The sequence below is a fragment of the Montipora foliosa genome, chromosome 6 (assembly GCF_036669935.1).
Source record: "Montipora foliosa isolate CH-2021 chromosome 6, ASM3666993v2, whole genome shotgun sequence".
Taxonomy (NCBI): domain Eukaryota; kingdom Metazoa; phylum Cnidaria; class Anthozoa; order Scleractinia; family Acroporidae; genus Montipora; species Montipora foliosa.
The window spans coordinates 63,923,705-63,926,204 of NC_090874.1; the positions used below are offsets into that span (position 1 = coordinate 63,923,705).

The 2,500-nt window shown below is 43.4% G+C and overlaps 1 protein-coding gene across 1 annotated transcript in view; it reads left to right on the plus strand.

Annotated features, from left to right (window-relative positions):
* Positions 1 to 2,500, plus strand: part of LOC138008125 (methanethiol oxidase-like) — a 24,019-nt gene that overhangs the window by 16,354 nt on the left and 5,165 nt on the right. Inside the window, exons 8-9 of the mRNA XM_068855341.1 lie at positions 1,478 to 1,556; positions 2,469 to 2,500. The exon at positions 2,469 to 2,500 is cut by the window's right edge and continues 90 nt beyond it. Of these exons, the coding sequence (XP_068711442.1) occupies positions 1,478 to 1,556; positions 2,469 to 2,500 (111 nt within the window). The remainder of the gene's footprint in view (positions 1 to 1,477; positions 1,557 to 2,468) is intronic.

Sequence of the window (2,500 nt, forward strand, 5' to 3'; positions counted from 1 at the left end):
AAAAAAAGGATTTTATGGTAAATTGACCATTGCCAAGAGCCGACTGGAGGCGCGGTGGCCTCATGGTCAGTGTGCTCGACTCCGGATCGAGTCGTCCGGTTTCGGGTCCTGGCCGGGGACATTGTGTTGTGTTTTTGGGCAAGACACTTTACTCTCACGGTGCCTCTCTCCACCCAGGTGTATAAATGGGTACCGGCAAAATGCTGGGGGTAACCCTGCGATGGACTAGCATCCCATCCAGGGGGGGAGTAGAAGTACTCATAGTCGCTTCGTGCTACAGAAACCGGGGATAAGTGCCGGCCTGGTGGGCCTTCTAGGCTCGTGGCAGACTTTACCTTTTTTTACCAAGAGCCGACTAGGACCGAACAACAGCGCTATATTCCTGTCACGGCGTTTTCTCAGACCTATTAATTTTTAGATTGAATTTCCCGCGAATAAGACTCCCTAGGAAACCCGATGACCAATCATAAGAAACTAACTTGACGTCATATCTTCCGTGAACTAGAACAGCGCTTGTTTTTTTTGCGGAAAAGGTAGTGTCAAAATAAATCGGTCACTAAAAATGCTGTGACACAGGCTTAGTATGGAAGTTGTTCTCTCCTACTCATGAGCTCATGCCATTGCATCGTTGAAAGCTGTCGTTGCGAGCGTTGGACCTTCGTCGGACTGAATATGCCAGCGGTTTGGAGTTTCAAAAAGGCACGTGCGCGCGTCGGGATAAAATCAAGCAGCTATTAAAAATGCAAAAGATTTTGAATGCAAATTTCTGCAATCAACTTCCATAACCAAAGACGCGCACACGTGTTTTTTGAAATTCCGAACTGGCTTATGAGGGGAATAAGACTGTTTTATATAGAGAAAGATGGAGCTACGCTATTAGTGGGGATATAGCAACGTGGATAATAAGAATAAATCAGTTGATTATCCCCACGAATAGCGTAGCTCCATCTTTCACTGTAGAGAACGCTAACAACCCATAATTCCCTAATTCACTCTGACGACGGGTTAACGATCGAAACGTCAGCTTTCGACTTTCTTTACGGTGGTCAATTTACCATATCAACTCAGTTGATAAACAGATTTCTCTGTTTCACTTCCCCACCGACGCAGCAGCACAGTGTCTTTAGAAACTAAACAATTTTGCTCCGAAAAGAAGTCCAGTTCTCTTAGAGGAAGATGAACGTATTGCCTTCAGTTGATTACAGAGGGAGAAAATCGCCCTTAAGTGAATTAAGTTCGCGTGACAAGCTTCCTGTACACTCGCTAGAAGAAGTGTTCGCGATTCCAGGTGACAAGCTTTTGTAGTCTATTGACTTGGTATGCCTTTCTTAATGTTAAACTTCGTCTTTTCGCAGTTTTTTCATTTAATTCTTCTTCTCACTGAACTAAAGAGTTCTAGCTTATGGACACCATCCTTTGAAAAGAGTGTACATTTTTCGATTGAGGATAGATTTTAATGGAAGCTCATTATTTGAAGGAGAAAACTTGGAGTGCTGAGACGGTGATCAAAGTTCCAAGCAAGAAAGTTGAAGGCTGGGCCTTACCCGAGATGCCAAGTGAGTGAATCACGTTTCGCGCATCGTTACTGGCACGTCAGTTCACTGAAGTAGAGCCCTCATCGTCTTTGTACGCAACAGAATTTGCCCTGAACACAATCTTTTGTGAATAGTGATCATCATGTGTTTTTTTTTTTCACTGAATTAAGAACCCATGACTAGGAGCCTCAGTGACAGCCCTCTATTCCTGTGACGGCGTTTTCACAAACCGATTTATTTTTCGATTGAATTTCCCGCGAATGGGACTTCCGCAAGAGCCTAATGACCAAGGGTTAGCATGGAAGTTCTCCGCTCCTAGTCTTCGTCTCCTGACTGAATCAAGAGAAAGCCTTAGCATACAAATAGCGCTCCAATCTCAGAGGATACGTTTGGAGAACAGACATAGCCCCTGTGACATCATTTGATAAGCAAAATATTCACGCGGAGGCATTGCGCGCGTGATTATATGACACATGCGCGACATTTTAACTTTTATTGCGAGTACAAGATTATTCTGATTGAGATATTAATTATGGGCTCGTCTGTAAACCCTTTAAGCCCCGAGGGGTTCCCTATTGACGAGTAAAATCGTCTGGCGTTAGACACAGTAAAATCTATAAGTGCCATTTGGCACTATCGGGGCTGAAAGGGTTAAACAGGGACATAGTTTTTTCACGCTGTTAGCTTAACCCTTTAAGCCCCGAGGGGTTCCCCATTGACGAGTAAAATCGTCTGGCGTTAGACAGAGTAAAATCTATAAGTGCCATTTGGCACTATCGGGGCTGAAAGGGTTAATTGTTGTCACCATTTAATTTGGTATATTAGACTTACCGTCAAAAATTCAAAAAAGAGGTAGTTTTATCTCTACGTTATTGATTTATCCCGTGATCATGAGAGGTCTCAAATAATGAAATCGATCATTCGTTTTTATAGGTTTGATAACAGACATTCTTATCTCCTTGGAC